Source organism: Salvelinus fontinalis, chromosome 27 (assembly GCF_029448725.1).
Source record: "Salvelinus fontinalis isolate EN_2023a chromosome 27, ASM2944872v1, whole genome shotgun sequence".
Lineage (NCBI taxonomy): Eukaryota > Metazoa > Chordata > Actinopteri > Salmoniformes > Salmonidae > Salvelinus > Salvelinus fontinalis.
In genome coordinates this window covers 12,955,557-12,972,213 of record NC_074691.1, presented here as the reverse complement: position 1 = coordinate 12,972,213, position 16,657 = coordinate 12,955,557, and the positions used below count along the sequence as shown (strand labels likewise).

Below are 16,657 nucleotides of genomic sequence, written 5' to 3'. Positions count from 1 at the left end.
AAAACACTGGCCCAGCCATCATTAACAGGGTAGACGACGCTCTCTCTCCTACATGTTGTGGCTTAATGAGAGCAAACAGAGTGGTTTCTGTAAGAGCCGATCTCTTGTGACAGATACAAATGGCTGTGGACCCTTGGCTATGATTAATATCCCCCCTGTCGCGCCCCAACCGCCAGCCATAAACAAGTCAGATGTACTTTTTAATCATACCAGCCAAAACAGCAATAAACAGTGGTAACGAGCCTTCAGCCCACCGCTTGCTAATGAGTTGTGATTTACATGCAAATAGAGGAATGTCGTCTGAGCAAACAATGGGAGCGAATGGGTCTGGGGTCTGGTGATAGTGAGTCACTGGAGAATCGCAGTTTGAAATGATTCATTGATCTGTTCGCTTGTCATGGAGGGAGGGGGGGGGGCTTCGCATCTCGACAGATGTAGAAAAAAATGAAGATGCACAAAATGTCTGTCTCTGAGAGACGGAGATTGCATGAAGACTGCATTAGCATTTCAGTGGGAAACGAAATAACAGAGGAAAATATTGACTCAACTGAAATTTTTGATTCAACAACAGTCCCTCATGACTTTGTCCTTCCTTGCCGGAGATGACCTTTGCCTACTAATCTACTTTCCCTGACTGTGCTCAAAAAGTTGGCAACACTGTGTTTTGATCCCATCACGGTTGTATAACAAAATTGGAACGGATGACAGTGTTTTCGGCTTGACTGACTGACAAGAGAGGATACAGGACGTGGCAGGTGCAGGGAAAATGTATGTTTCCTTGTCTGAGACTCTGCTTTAATAGATGGCCAGCGGTAAACCATGTTTCCCAAACAACCCTCACAGCCACAAACAGAGTTAGCCACTTGATGACAGAGCAAACAGGCTGAGAGCAGCTGCGGAGCTGGTGTGGTTTCATGACAACTCTATATGGTAGCTAGCGCTTCCTGCTTGGTGGCCACACTGGCGTTTTGCCTACAGCCCGTTGGAGAAGGAGAAAAATAGGAGTGGGCTTCATCACCCGTGGCACACCTAAAATCTTGTGTTCAGACAGAGGGAGAAGTCCCACTCCAATGCTGACCGTGGGTCTCAGCTGCTGGGAAGTTTTGTTCCACTGGACTAATTCTCACTCACACAAAACCAGGAGACAAACAGACAACCAATGGATTTTATTTTCCTTCTTATTTAAAAGTAAAAGCCACGCGGTGGGAAAACTATTCTGTGCAAATGCTAAAACTCAAAGGTCAGTGGATGAGTGAGTGACTAACAGATCCAGTGTCTGTGTGCTTATTCCTTTGACAATGCAACACACTCCAAAGGCTATACACTTTGAAGTATCCTTTCCACCCATTTATGTTGATCATCTCCATAGCAACGTGTAGAAACCAAAACCTGAGGCTGGTATCTTCAGTTGGACTGTAGCCTAAGCTCTATAACAAAACATAAGAAAAGGACGAGACACCTACGGTGACATTGTTCAAACCTTGTTTGATGTGAAAGCACACACACTTTTCCCTACACCATCAGCCAGTGCCTGCAGAGCTTATGGCCTTGGGCTCCTCTCTGGCAGTGGTTGGGCTCTGGGTACACCACTTGCAGAGTACTGTAGGAAATGACTCATTACAGAGAGTTACAAAAGGACCACTGCCAGAGAACAAATAAAAAGACTGCAGTGGCCATGCTTAGTAGCTAAATCGTTGGCTAAGGAGAGTAACTAGCTCCTGTACACAAACAGACAGGTTGGTTGGTTCCAGGTTTCTTAATCTTAGGCAGCATATGAGATCCAGTCTAAATTGCATCTAGAATGGAGAGGGAGATATCCAACAGGCAGCTTCCATGTATCTGGGAGAAGCTCCACAGCCAGGGCTGTCTGTGCTCCAGCAAAGCCCTGCCAGACTCCCTACAGACCAGGCCCTGATCATCTGTGACCAGCAGACAGACAGACACTGGGCCTATTTCAACAGCAGCACACTGAGAATCACACTGTTTAAATAGCACTGCTAGCTCTGCAATACATCTGCATACAATATTTGTCTAATGCCTCAGACATAGCACAGCCTAATGCACCCCCTGCCATGAAATGACTGGGAAAATGTTTTAGGCGGGTTTCACAAAGAGGTATTTAACTTGGTTCCCCGGATCTCTGAATTATTTAGTCGTACGGGATATTCCTTCCACTGACATGGTAAAACGTTCACATTGTGGGGTACTCAGTGCTCACTTGAACCCTTAGTCTGAATACCCATGGAGCATGGAGGTACATGTAAGGTACACTGGTCCACTAGTGAGGGAGCGTTTTTACCCCAAGAACCTTCTCCTTGAGAATACAAATCTGATTGACATAAGATCCAAGATAATCAAAAGCTCCCCAGCGTAAGATTGTCACAGTAATCAGGTAAGAGCGTGGATGAGTATTTGTGCTGTCCTTAATCTCTGAGTGGATATTAAAACCTTTGGGGTCAATCCAGCCCATTCATTCCTGATTCCTTTCGGTCAGTTATGTAAAATTACTTATGGCTCCCGCTCAATATCTGATCCATTGAGACGTTAAGTGCTTTGCTCTGACAGGTCGGCATGTTCCGCTCAGCAACACGTCAGAGATGGAAAACTGGCCAGCCATAAATAACACTGATCCTAAATCAGCCCTCTATTAATCCCATCCATTAATCATAGTAGGAAAAACAACCAAGGTCTAAATCAGAGGTGACCTGGGGCTAGGTGGCCTTCACTTCAGCATAACTTATGAATGGTTAACAATTCCACTGCATCAATAGCTCATTTCAGAAGGTCCTGGAAAATTGATCTGGCACTACATTAAGCTGTCTGCGATGCAGACGAAGGCCACTCCCACTCAGAAGAACAATGAGCGAATCAGGAGGAGAGGCTCTTTATGGCTCCTTCACCACGATGATGATCAAGTGTCTGTTAGCTCTTCCTATCGGGCATCTCAGGGCTGGCTAACAGACAAGGACAGGCCTTATCAGTATGCAGGGCTGGGGCTGTCCTGCCATGCATCTGTGTAGTTTTACACATACAAAATGTCATCAAAGGGTCCAGCCTGCTTTGAGTTCTAGCCAAGCGAAAGGCACAGGGGGGCACAGGGGCCGGGGAGAGATCTCGGAGCCTGGCACAGGGGCCAGGGAGAGATCTCAGAGCCTGCCTCCATCTCCCTCCCACCCACCACCGGGCCTCATGCACGTGTCTCAGCCTCCATTGTCTTGCTCCAGGCAGCTTAAAGTGGGTCGGGTGTACATAACCGACTCCCTCTACCTTCTCCTGCAGGACTCGGAGGAGCTCCCTGGACTCAGGTTCTGAAGGCTCACATCAAATGGGTCCGCCTCTCTTAGAGGATGAAAGGGTGAACAGAGCAATGTGCGCTCAGTTTTAGAGAGGAGATCCAATCTGCTGGGAGTGACACAGCCTCACTGTACAGATATTGAAATACAACAAGGGAGAATGAAGGGGAGTTCACTACAACACTAACACACCTGGTACACTAGTTATGTTTGTCAATGACAACATTTCCCAGTGCTGCACTCAAGGATATTATTTTCTACAGTGTTTTGGAGATAATGGGAATTGATTTATACAGTGAGGTAATTCAAACACCCTATTCCCTTTGGAAATCCCTGTAGACTAAGCAATGACCAGGCTAAGCTGCGGAGCATTACAAAACAGCATTATGCCACACTTATCACGTGTAGTTATGATGACAAACGGCATGGGTCAAGCTTCCCAATACAAGAACCACAAAAAAGGTGTTGCTTTCAACCACAAACCTGCACAACCTGTAGCCTTACCGCATGATGCGTCACTAGAGTACTGGCAATTTCCCTGCCGTTCATTCATCTGCAAATAAAATACCATGAACTGGCTGGTACATCTACCTACTGTAAGCCCTTTTAGTCCTGTGGATATCTGCCTCGGGATATAGTGCCTCTTACAGAGAGGATTTTAACATAATAAATACACCAGGAACAAAATAAAAGGATTACATAGTCACTCTCCAAACCGTAAAATAATAAACCTGCAAATCCGGCGGATACCATTGTAGTTGCTTCTATGAACCACTCACCCCTGTTCCTGTCACTGCTTAACGGTGTGGCTTGCCTCTCCTCAACCACATCTCATCTACATTTTACAGTCCAGAAATACCATTAATATGAATGGGAGCAAAAATGACTATGAGATTCAATGAGATTTCCACACACCGCATGCAATGCAATGCCTTTCCAGCTTTTGTGTGCAAGTCTTGGACATAACACATTGCCATGTTATTTTGTATTCATTAATACAGGGAATTTCCATAGCAATCCAATATGCCAGCTTATTTTATTTTTTACAGGGCATGCTGTACGGCGATGAAAAATTCCCCCAGTGTCTCTCCCAGCGTGTCAGAACAAAATGATGGTAAGCACGACAAAGGCATGCACAACTTCTTGACACTTCCTGTAGCAAAATAACACACTCAAAACCCTGGCTGCTTCTGGGGTCTGTCAGCAAAGAGCACTTCGAGAAGCCTCGTGTTAAAAGGTAAAGCATTACTGTCAACCTCACTCTCCAGTTATTCAAATTGCATAAACACTCAAGAGGACCTCTTTCCTACCGTTTTACCTTAATTGGAGGAAAATTATATTAAATGAGATAATTGCTCTGAAATAATTGGCAATGTTTGATAAACAGCATCCTTCAGAATGATGCATGGCTTCATAATCTAAACGCAGTCCTGCGACATGTGCGGGGAAGTATGCTCTCTATTTCATTAAAAACCTCTTGCAGGTGAAAATGTGTAAGAGGCCAAAATAATTTCTGTTCAGAACGCCAACTGAGTTTCCAGCCTCTGTAATCCTCGACTTGATAATAAGTCTGAGCGTTTACAGTGATTGGTGTGACACAGAGGAAACAAAGATCAGCTTCTCCTTTTGCTTCTGTTTCTTTCAGATTCCCTTTAGACTTGGAAAGACTCTAAAGAGACTTTCTTTGCTGAGCTCACTGAACATCTAAATGGATTCCTCCCACTCTGGTATTGCAACTGTCCTGTTTATGAGAGACACTTAGCCTGGAACCAAGGTTCAGTAGTTCCCTGAAACCCTACTGAAATGGGGAGATAAAAAGCATAGATCTTCTGGTCAGAAAAGTCCTCCTGTCTGCTAAAATTCAACTGGAGGAGTCATTAGAAGCACTTTGCGAAAACAGGTTGGCTTTTAAACAGGTTTTTTTTGGGGCCTATTTGGTAGCATCTATGACTATCTTATCTTCAAGCCAGTCATTAGAGCAGGTCATTAAAAACCTCTGCCTGCATGAAGAGAAATAGAGGGCTGATAGTACTCACAACAGAAAACGGGTTTGGTCCCAAAGAGATAGTTTCCTGACAATGTGAGAGAACTGCAGTCCCACACAAATCCCAGAGTTGGCAGGCAGAAGGAGCCTTCCTCTCAGAAGAGATTAGCTAAACCCCTGATATATTTTCATAGCTCTACATCTCCCTGAAGGACTGCCCTGCACTCAAGAGATTGGCGGGCAGTAAAGCGCTCACCTCTTTTTCACAGTTCAACGTTCAGCAACTTTGGAACAACGCTGTTCCAACATGGCTGCAATAAGATTATTTAACGCCTCGCATCACTCTAAACTGAGGGGAAATGGTTGTTCAACTATTGGCGGCTACCTCTATGTAATTATCTCAGCTAACATGGTCTCTATCAAACTGGGGTCAAATGGAATGAACTAGGTCCTCTTCTCATCACATGCATCAGATCTAGTCCAGTTGTAGCATTCAAAATTCTGGGCAGCAGCATCAGCGTTTTCACAGTTAGGTACATACCTCTTTGCCGGAGAGGTAATAGGCGGAGAGCAGTCCTCCGACAAACCGGATGTTCACTTCAAAGACTGAGACCTCAGCATTCTGCAGAGAGAACAAACAAATACAGTGAGAGAGAGGGATGGGAGCAGAGAGAGAGAGAGAGAGAGACAAAGGATTCATGATTAGGAGTATTCAACCTGCTGAGTCACCATGCAGCAGCGGGCAGGAATATCCTCACATCACACACCGAATGTAAAGACTGACAGACAGACAACGCTGTGGGCTACACCTGAAGACACACTGAGGTATCAAAACCCTTAGGCCACGCCTCCATAACTCAGAGAAGATATCTGAGTAGACCACTTAATACTACAACAAACATTTGACCATTTCTATTGAAATGAATGTGATCCACTATTCCCATGGTAAAGACAGAAAACAGAGAGAGGAGGGGCTGTCAGAGAATGGACTCCCGCCGAGCTCGCACAGCGCCGAGGCTAACCGACTCTGGAAAAAGGTATCTATAATTGAGAAAATAGCCACCCTGCAATTTAAGTGTCATTTCATCTTAAGGTCAAGCTGGGAAGCATGAGTCGCCACCAACAAACATGAACCAATAAGAAGTGGTGATGAGATGCCTTCCTGACAATCCCATCAGGCCAAAACACAGATCTGCACTCAGCCCATTTCCCTCCGAAGGGCCCCAGGCTTTGTTTTCTCCATTATTATAGCCAGACTTATTACCCATATCCATTCTTCATGTAGATTTTCATTACTCTGAAAAGAAGCATGTGGAGCCCATTCATCCAGAATAAAGTCCTAGAGGCCTACAGTACTTTTAGTACTGATAAATGGTTTTGATAACCTCATCCTAACCTCGAGCCCTTTGCTTTATATGATAGATCAAAATGGTAGATCATGTAGAGTGGTCTTAAAATATTTATGTTAATCTAATATTACTATGTGCATATTCCTTGAGGTTTTAGTGAGAGGAAAAGTTTGTTATTGCCTGTACTTTGAGTGGACCACATTTAGAAACTGTGCAGGGGGGGGGGGGGGGGGGGGGGGGGGGGGGGGGCATTGTCCATTGTTGAATGGGATTTAACTTAATGAGAAACACTTGTTCCTGGTAATGGTGGTGGTGGTGGGCTATAAATAACCTCATTATGGTTTCAGTGACAACGCTTGGTAATTATACCAAATAACAAGTAAATATCAGTAGCTAAGACTTTTTGTTGTTGTCCTCATTTCCAGATATAAGCAATTATTTGATATTTGAGAAGGAAATGTTTAACTTTGGCTTTTGTTTCTTGTAGACTATTTGTTTGGGACAAACAGCAGATGAGGGAATAAACATTTATGTATTTTTTTCATAGAGGTTCTCAATACGAAGGCTTCTCTGTACTATGACTCACAATTTCTACATGAGTAAACTAATCTGGTCCGGAGAGATACAGTTCTATTATTTAATAGTAGAGAACGTGCGGCAGGCAGGCAAACAAGATAATTTAACGCTGGGCCGTCAGACTAACTTATAATTAAAATAAATGTATTTAGTCCTGCAAACCTGCAGACTGTGAAATCCAAATTCGTAATATTTCTGCTAGCATTATCAATGGTGTGTTAATGACTTCAAATTATGACAGATGGCAGTTGTTCAAATGGGGAAGGCATTTTGTATTCATGGAAATGTACTGATTTTTGCCTGACTGTGGACAGGACTTGGCACACCTTATTAACTGTTGAGGAGGGGTTGAACTCTTCTGAGGTATCCTGAGGACACTGCTGTAGCTACTAGCTAGGTAGTGTAGCGTAGGTGCTTTCCTCTCAGAGAGGATTACTTCTGTTCTGAGGACAGCCACTATCACGAGGCCCTGTCTCTCACCCACATCAAGACATCAGAGGGCTGTTCTGTCCTTCAGTCAAGAACTTCAGTGAGGCCAAAGCGTCAAGAGGATTTCATTGAGTGTCTCCTGCACTGCACTCAGTGTTCAATTGCACTTACTACCAGGGTTAGAAAATAAAGTGTCATGAGAGCAAATACGTTTCGTGGATACTAATGAGGTACAAAAAAACCTGAAGAACATCTAAATGTGATTACGTATTGTAGACATTAATGGTGCGAATTCCATAAAAGGGGTCAAATCTAGAGCCCCGAAATAACTTAAACTGACGACAGCCTCAATGTATTCAGACCAGATGTTACAGGTTGCACAATTTGAATTTACATTAATATTTACATCAAACACAGAGCAGTCTCTCACACGGTATCGTGAGGTGAGTCATTGCTGAATTCCCTAATGTATGAAGTCCTCCTGCTGCTGTTTTAGTAAAAATGCAAAGTCTTTCAAGTTGTATTAGTTGTAAGTACGGGAAACACATTTTATACATTGTCCAACGAAATACTTACTTGCAGGTTCCTTCGACAACGCAACAACAATAAGAAATAATAAAAGCGCTAAATACGGCTGTTAGAATCTTGACTAAAACAAATACAATTGTACACTGCTCAAAAAAATAAAGGGAACACTTAAACAACACAATGTAACTCCAAGTGAATCACACTTCTGTGAAATCAAACTGTCCACTTAGGAAGCAACACTGATTGACAATAAATTTCACATGCTGTTGTGCAAATAGAATAGACAAAAGGTGGAACTTATAGGCAATTAGCAAGACACCCCCAAAAAAGGAGTGATTCTGCAGGTGGTGATCACAGACCACTTCTCAGTTCCTATGCTTCCTGGCTGATGTTTTGGTCACTTTTGAATGCTGGCGGTGCTGTGCACATGCACATTTGTGGCCTGCTGGAGGTCATTTTGCAGGGCTCTGGCAGTGCACCTCCTTGCACAAAGGCGGAGGTAGCGGTCCTGCTGCTGGGTTGTTGCCCTCCTACGGCCTCCTCCACGTCTCCTGATGTACTGGCCTGTCTCCTGGTAGTGCCTCCATGCTCTGGACACTACGCTGACAGACACAGCAAACCTTTTTGCCACAGCTCGCATTGATGTGCCATCCTGGATGAACTGCACTACCTGAGCCACTTGTGTGGGTTGTAGACTCCGTCTCATGCTACCACTAGAGTGAGAGCACCGCCAGCATTCAAAAGTGACCAAAACATCAGCCAGGAAGCATAGGAACTGAGAAGTGGTCTGTGGTCACCACCTGCAGAATCACTCCATTTTTGGGGGTGTCTTGCTAATTGCCTATAATTTCCACCTTTTTTCTATTCCATTTGCACAACAGCTCGTGGAATTTATTGTCAATCAGTGTTGCTTCCTAAGTGGACAGTTTGATTTCACAGAAGTGTGATTCACTTGGAGTTACATTGTGTTGTTTAAGTGTTCCCTTTATTTTTTCTGAGCAGTGTATTATATTACTCAGCCTCTCTGCTGATTTCAAGGTTTTATTGCTAACCTGCAAAGCATTACATGGACTTTCTTCTACCCATCTCTCCGATTTGGTCCTGCCGTACATACAGTGCATTCGGAAAGTATTCAGACCCCTTGACTTTTTCTACATGTTGTTACGTTACAGCCTTATTCTAAAATTGATTAAATTGTTTATTTTCCTCATCAATCTACACACAATACCCCATAATGGCAGGTTCAGATTTTTAAAAAAGTATTCAGACCCATTACTCAGTACTTTGTTGAAGCACCTTTGGCAGCGATTACAGCCTCAAGTGTTCTTGGTGTGACTCTACAAGCTTGGCACACCTGTATTTGGATAGCTCTTCTCTGCAGATCCCCTCAAGCTCTGTCAGGTTGGATGGGGAGCATCGCTGCACAGCTATTTTTAGGTCTCTCCAGAGATGTTTGATCGGGTTCAAGTCCGGGCTCTGTTTGGGCCGCTCAAGGACATTCAGAGACTTGTCCCCGAAGCCACTCCTGCGTTGTCTTGGCTGTGTGCTGAGGGTCGTTGTTCTGTTGAAAGGTGAACCTAGCTCTGGAGGTTTTCATCAAGGATCTTTCTGTACTTTGCTCCGTTGATCTTTCCCTTGATCCTGACTAGTCTTCCTCAACCACTCCCTACTCATTCAAAGATTGCCAGAAATTAGCCTTGACCAGGCGTCTTGCAACTGGTTTAGGAACCATCTGTCAGACAGGAAACAATGTGTGCTTTCTGATGGTGTCAAGTCACCTCGATATTACTAAAGGTCTCCCACATGGGTTGAATTTGGGACCTTTCCTCTTTATATAAACAATATTGGTCTATCTGCATAAACCTGTAACATTCAGCTGTATGCTGATGACACTTATGTACGCCATTGCCCATACGACTGACCAGGCGATATTGGAGCCGCAATCTGATTTTGTCGCCTTGCAGAAAGTCCATGATTATTTAAAAAATTGGTACTTAAAAAATGGGGAAAAAACTAAATTATGCTGTTTTATAATTCTCGTAGAAGTATTTCAGATGGTTATACACATTTCTGCATTGGACAGCTCTTTCTTCGAGCAGGTTTCCGCCTATAAATATCTTGGCTTTTGGATTGACATACGGATGAGCTAGTTAAGAAGCTGAGATTTAAAGGAGGCTTATTTTATAGAACTAGATCAGATCTTTCCCTAAACAGCAGGAAGCAGATTGTATAGTCAACTTCCCTGCTAGTTTGTGACTTTGGTGACACCATTTATGGGAATTCAGCAGCCACCACTCCTAAACCTACAATAGTGCCCTTTGCTTTATCACAGGTGAGAGTTTTAATATGCATCATTGCATCCTGTATCAAAATGTTGGCTGATCCTGATTAAAGTCGTGTAGACTTCATTACTCCCATTTTGTTTACAAAGCTTTACTACACAAGCTTCCGACCTACCTCACTTCACTGTTAAAATAAAAAACACCAAACCCGTTCACAGAAATGGTTAACTTTCGAAGTTCCACTAGTATGTACCGATCTAGGTAAATCTGCCTTCAATTTTAGTGCCCCCCCATTTTTGGAATAGTCTTCAAAACTCCCTATATCTTGACTAACTAGTACCTCTATGGCAGTTTAGGACTTTAATGTTGAATGACTTTAATGAGATCAATTTGTTGTATTGTTGTCATCAGGGCACCATTGTAAATGAGACCCATGTCTCGATGGGTTTTCCCTGATTAAATAACAGCAAGACAATGTATTCCATTGAGACCATTTCAGCCATTACCGGGGTGTGTTTGACAGGTCATTACAAACATTTCCGCGGTCGTAACGTTAGCGCGGGGGGGGGGGGGGGGGGGGGGAGACAGGCAAAAAGCAAGATTATGAAAGTCGCAGGAGTAAAATGAAAGCAATCAATCCAGCAAGATTTAAGTGGCTTTTGCACCCCTCAATGGCTGAAAAAGACACATCCTCAGGTGGGCGGGGCATGTGCGTTGCTATTAATAGGACGCTAAAATAAGGCAAGGCCCATCCAGCTGGGGCTCATGGTGTCAGACCGAACCACAGCCCTCAGCCTCCTGACCTACTGAAACCTCTAGTCAGGTCAAATCAAGGGACATCTTCAACCTATATCGCATGATTTCATAGGCCAACTCATATTAAATTATACTCCCTGTACGTGTTGAATGAATGAGCTCCATTTCAACAGAATAATCAGACTACAGGGGAAATGACTTTGAGATGGGATTGAGAAATGGAATTGCAGAACGTTGTGTAGAGGTTCTAGAGCGGAGGCTACAGTTAGCTGAGCTCCATCCCATCACAACGTTGAGAGCAATGTTAGTGAATGACAACAACAATAATACTCCCTGACAGTAAAATCATCTCAAGGAAGCCCTTGTGTAGACATAAAGAGCAGCAGTGACAACTGACTCCTGGAGATGATGCACGAATGCTCTTTCTAAGCCTAGCCTACACTGCTACACAATAACATGCTGCCATGTCTGTGGATCAGCTGTCAGAGGACCCTTAGAAATTCATCCTCTGATGACGTGCTTTAGTGTGCGAGTGTGTGTAGGTGTGTGTGTGTGTTTGTACAAAAAGGCGTGGGGGGGGGCCTCCCTCAAACCTCTGGCAAGAAAATGTATCTTTGTTCCAGCCTCTGAAAGGTTATCTTGCAGGCTGATGTCCAGCAAGGCTGTGCAGTCCATTACACAGCTCCTGCCTGCGGATTGACGGTGGAGCCGGGGCCCTTCCATAATATATACAGCCATTGCCTTTGTTCATGTACTGGCCTAGCCATTCACAGCAGCCCACAACACACAGCTCACCAGATGAAAGATTGCAGCTGGGCACAAGGCAGAGGCCAATAAAGATGGGTGCTTGCTTTCTCTCGCTCTACACCTCTTCATAGCAGAACTGAGGGGGAAACAAAAGAGAAATCGTCCCTGGCCATTATAGTCCATGCTGTTTGCTTTGACCAGACCTGTTTTTGTTCTGACCCTATCTATCCGTCTACCTGTCACGATCAGGTAGACAGACACACAGGCAGGCAGGAGCTGGTGTGTGTGTGTGTGTGTGTGGGGGGGGGGGGGGGTAATGCAAGTAGTCTGAGTCAATCAATTGGCTCGATATTTAACACAAGCGTAATTCCGTTATCCCCACTGCCTTGTCTTGAAACCTGAACAACAGACTCCGAGACGTCTCCCCTGTACCAGTGGATCTGTATTGAACAGAGGCATCAGGAAATGCAGTGGTATGCTCCTGTCTCTCAGTATTCCTGTCGTGGCCCCTCACTATTATGACAGTGAGGCGGGGTGGAGGAACATGACAGAGGTTGGGGCCAAATGGAAAACCACAGACCGCTCCATCCATGTTAAGACAATGTTGGAAGAGAAGGAGATGGAAGAGGGGGTTGTATTTATCTTTGAAATAAATATTCTGTATTCAGAAGACAAAGTGAATATTTATGCCCAATCCACCAGGGCTTTTGTGAGCTCCTTTATTGTTGGAATTGCTCGAGGGCAGCGAAGTCAATGCCTTTCAATTAAAAGTTTGTTAATACTCTTCATGAATGCGTCTGATCACTAATGTTTTTTTTTCCGCTCTCTCCCGCATTGGAAAAAAAATAAGGGTGGACAAGAATTTAGTGCTTCTTAACGAGTTGGTTCTCCCAGGGGAATAAATAATGAATCTGGTTCCATAACATGGGCAGGGTCTAAGAAGGCAGAGGAAACATCAAAGTAAAAAGACTGAAGGTGTTTTTTTTTCACTGTTTCCACTCCAACTACCTCAGCTAAATTCTTCAGCTCCATCACCACCCCTTCCTTAATCCATTGTAGTTCATTTCACACAGCAACTAGGGTTAACAACAGTGAAAAGAGGAAAGGTTAGACAATTTTCCCTTGATGAGCCATCACATTTCTTTTAGCTATAACCTTCCTCACCTCTGGCATTCAATTGATCATAGAAACTGCATTACAGGGCTAAGTAATGGTTCAGTAGTTCACATACAAAAATTGCACAAACTGCAGTTTGACATTCTCTCAAGTGGGACATTCCTTTTAAAGCTGTAAAAGGAACCATGACTTGAAAACAACATTTAAGAAAGAAAAGAAAAACTTGCAGAGAAATCACAAATTATTGAGGCATGACCAATCGGGAGAAACATGCTGAGCTAAGAATAGATGCAAAAAAACAGAGTGGTTCAAAGCAATTGAGAGTGGTGCAGGTGTGGACCACAATGCAAATACTAATTATTGCAGTCCAATAGACTGGGGGGTTGGTTTGTAGGGTTATTCCACTGTGTATTTGTGCAATTTTGAGCACCATTACCAATATCACAATTTCCTAGATATACACATCACGTTAGATTGCTAAGGTTTTGTATATCGTGTGGCAATGTCTGAGACAAAGCCTTTTCAAACTGTTTTATACATCTCTTCCGTCTCAGTGTTTGGGAGTAATTTGTTTCCTATGCATAGTCTGGAGGGAAAAACTGTCTTAATGAATATCCTTTTATCAGTGAGAGTGAACGGCTTGAGGAAGGCAATGTGTTCTATCTGACAGACACACAAAGTCCTCATCCTAAAGCACATTACCTTCAAACTGATGAGTCGGGTCCATATTGACTGATTAGGAAAAAATACAAGAGTTAAGTGCTCCTTTCCCTACCCCAAACAGTGGAATTAAGATGACTTCATTCAGTCCACTTCCACAGACAGACGCGGTGGTTCCTTCCAGGTAAGTACTCTACCTGTTCTGTCTAACACTAGAAAGGCCTTGAGGGACCCATCCCTTCAAGCCAAAATGAGTCATTTTAAATCCAACATTCCAATGAATACATTTCATATGCTATCAGAAAAAGTATATTTTGGTTGTGTTAATGAAGGTATTGGGTAACATTAGAATAGGGAGAAAAAATCTCTCTCATATATATATAAAATCATTTTTATGAGTTTATTTTAGGCTGTTGCCTCATGCTCAAGTGTGGAACTTATGAAAGTGGGTATTCTTGAAAAAAACTTATTTGGCAATGGTAGGTGTTTTGGAAACCTCTGAATCTGTGTGATACTATATAGGAATCAAAATGTCTTACCTGCGACTCTGTAGGAGGATTTCAAATTCGAACATACGTATGTTAAATAGACATATTTAAGAAAAGTCAAGGACAGAGGGCATGACTTTAAACATGGCACAGATATTTCAATGTTTTATTCATATTTAGTCAAAAAGCTCTAACTTGGCTCTTCTAGTGTTCTAGTGTTCTTAAACAGAGCACTTCATCAGGGTCCAATTACCTGGAGTCAAATCAAACCAAATGTTATGCGTCACTTCCTTTGTAAACAACAGGTGTAGACTAACAATGAAATGCTTACTTATGGGTCCTTTTCCAACAATGCAGAGTTAAAGATAAGAAAAATAAAAAATAGAGGCATAAATACACAGTGAATAACGAATAAAAATTAACATGGCTACGTACAGGTAGTATCAGTACCGAGTCGATGTGCAGGGGTACGAGGTAATTAAGGTTGCTATGTACTGTATATATATAGGCAGGGGTAAAGGTACTTGGCAACAGGATAGATAATAGACAGTGGCAGCAGCATATGTGGTGAGTGTGAAAGTGTGTGTGTGTGTGATTGTGTGTGACTTCAGTATACATGTGAGTGCGTGTGATTGTGTGTGGGCTTATGGTGTGTGTGTGGGCTTATGGTGTGAGTGAGAGAGTGAGAGAGACTATATGTGTATTTTGGGTTGTAAGTATGTGCGAGTGCGTGGGTAGGTAGGGCTGTGGCGGCATGAAATTGTCAGCCGATTATTGTCATGCAAATGACTGCCAGTCTCACAGTAATTGACCGTTAATTAACATAAATATGTTTAGCATCTCCAGGCCTCCACGCATACAAGCCGCTGATGCACGCTTTAGAAACATCTACATTAAAACAAGTCGAATAAATCAATTTAATATACATCATCACAATAAATCCATTATTTTGGTCAGGTCTAAAGAAACATTCTGTCAGAAGAACAGAATAGGAGTCTAGTTCATTTAGCAGACAAGATATTTTTATAAGTCCCGTGCAATTATTTTATATGTTTTTATTGTAAGAATAATATAATTGACCATAGCTGAATAAAATAAAGGATATTTTTCCCATTCCGGAGCGAGTGCGCATTTGAAGTGGCTATGTTGAGTGTAAAATTACCACTTGAAACAGGTCCTATACGCTAGATTTAAGAATTATTTGACACATTTAGTTGTGAATGATACAAACCTTAGAATGTCTTAGAAATCAAAACATACACTGAGTGTACAAAACATTTAGAACACCTTCCTAATATTGACTTGTCGGGGCATGCACTCAAGGTGTCGAAAGCATTCCACAGGGATGCTGGCCCATGTTGAATCCAATGCTTCCCACAGTTTCGTCAAGTTGGCTGGATGTACTTTGATACACACAAGCATAAACAAAACAGCAGCGTTGCTGGTAGAAATGATGTAAGACGGAGTTCAGCTTTCCTGGATTAAAATGCCTTGGGTGGCTCTGTATGCTTTCCCTACTGATTACAGTGGGGCTTGCCTAACCAATCAGATTCTAGATCTCCTGTCCTTGAGCTTGTCAGTGGCTGACTAGGTAGCAGTCAAAGGTGTTCTATGGTTCTACTAGCTAGCAGACAAGAGGGTTCTATGTTATTTGGTTCTACTCACCACGTTGAAGTCCAGGTTCTTCTCCACCCACTCTGTGGCCATCTCAAAGTCCTCATACATCTCCATGACGTATAGGGTGTCCAGGGCATCCACGATGGTGGCTCCCTTTATGCTCCCTGGGAAGGCAAACAAAACAAAGCCTTGAGGACCCGTATCCTATTTTCCTCTCATAGCAACATATTGTATTGGTAGAAAAACAGCACAGTCAGAGTCAGGTTTCTACCATTAAGACCAGAGGAGGTTAAAATCTCCAGGGCAGCTGGGAGTTCTAACCGTAAGTGTGCTGTTTTATTCAAAGAGCGGGGCATATCTCCTGCTGCGGTGGAATATTGCTTCAGGCAACCTCCATTTATCTCAGTGCGAGACGTCATGCATATGAACAAATACAAATATGACAGAGCACCTTTGGCTATATTGTCAGGTTTTTACCTGGTTGAGGAGGATGTGGCAGAGAAAGTCGGAACAGAGGAGTGAGCATATTAGAGACTTTTCACGGTGGGCTGATGCTTTCGGAAGGCTCTTGGCCACCAGACCTTACCTATCGGATGACATTATACCCAGCCTCCTGAGTGGCGCAGCGGTCTAAGGCACTGCATTGCAGTGCTAGAGGTGTCACTACAGACCCGGGTTTGATCCCAAGCTATGTCGCAGCCGGTAGCGACCGGGAGACCCATGGGGAGACCTATGAGGCGGCGTATAATTGGCCCAGCGTCGTACGGGTTAGGAGAGGGTTTGGCCAGGCCGGGAAGTCCTTGTCCCATTGCGCTCTAGTGACTCCTTGTGG

At 43.4% G+C, this 16,657-nt stretch overlaps 1 protein-coding gene across 1 annotated transcript in view; it reads right to left on the bottom strand.

Moving 5' to 3' along the window:
* LOC129825071 (mannosyl-oligosaccharide 1,2-alpha-mannosidase IA-like) overlaps positions 1-16,657 on the bottom strand; it is a 169,973-nt gene that overhangs the window by 79,587 nt on the left and 73,729 nt on the right. The window contains exons 3-4 of the mRNA XM_055884825.1: positions 15,874-15,989; positions 5,819-5,899 (exon numbers count right to left, since the gene is read on the bottom strand). Of these exons, the coding sequence (XP_055740800.1) occupies positions 5,819-5,899; positions 15,874-15,989 (197 nt within the window). The remainder of the gene's footprint in view (positions 1-5,818; positions 5,900-15,873; positions 15,990-16,657) is intronic.